At 41.1% G+C, this 615-nt stretch overlaps 1 protein-coding gene across 1 annotated transcript in view; it reads right to left on the bottom strand.

Moving 5' to 3' along the window:
* The window catches only part of LOC119588528 (glutamyl aminopeptidase-like), an 8,705-nt gene that overhangs the window by 6,359 nt on the left and 1,731 nt on the right, over positions 1-615 (bottom strand). The window contains exon 3 of the mRNA XM_037937166.1: positions 503-576. Within this exon, the coding sequence (XP_037793094.1) occupies positions 503-576 (74 nt within the window). The remainder of the gene's footprint in view (positions 1-502; positions 577-615) is intronic.

Here is a 615-nt window from a genome sequence, read left to right as displayed (position 1 = left end):
CACAAATAAAATCTAATTCGGTAAACCAGTTTATCTACCAGTTTTAGTTATGTCAGCAATATTGAAGGGTAAATCCAGACCTCGCCAGTAACCATGTTAACATAGTTGACATAGTAACGCAGTTATTGTTAATGAGACGAATGTGTTTGGCGCATATTTTGTTACTCAGATTTTGTAAAGGAAAGAAAGTTATTTGTTAACCATTCCTATTGCCCGCCTGTCGCCCCCCTACCGCCCTCTTCTGCCCTCCCCCCCTTCCCCTAAGGTCTCTTCAATGCCCCTAGAGAGATGGAACCGCCCACTTTGGGAACCAGTGCTCCAGGGGAAAAAATCTTATATATATCAAGGCAAGAGCGCATAAAATAAAAGCTAATCAACAAAAAAAATCACATAACAAAGAATTATACAAATCTAAAGAAAAAAACAACGCGAGAATGAATTATATGATTATTTTATATACATTCTCCTTCACCTCCCCGCAAAACGTCGACTTCCCACGTACCTTTCAAGATGGCTGCCGGTGTCATTCCAGCCGAGCCGCTGCACGTGGTCGCTCACGAGGTTAACCACGTATTTCTGCAGAGGAATATTAGTTTTATGAAAGGAAAGTATCTC

The sequence above is a fragment of the Penaeus monodon genome, chromosome 24, assembly GCF_015228065.2.
Source record: "Penaeus monodon isolate SGIC_2016 chromosome 24, NSTDA_Pmon_1, whole genome shotgun sequence".
NCBI lineage: Eukaryota > Metazoa > Arthropoda > Malacostraca > Decapoda > Penaeidae > Penaeus > Penaeus monodon.
This window is presented reverse-complemented; position numbering and strand designations above follow the sequence as displayed.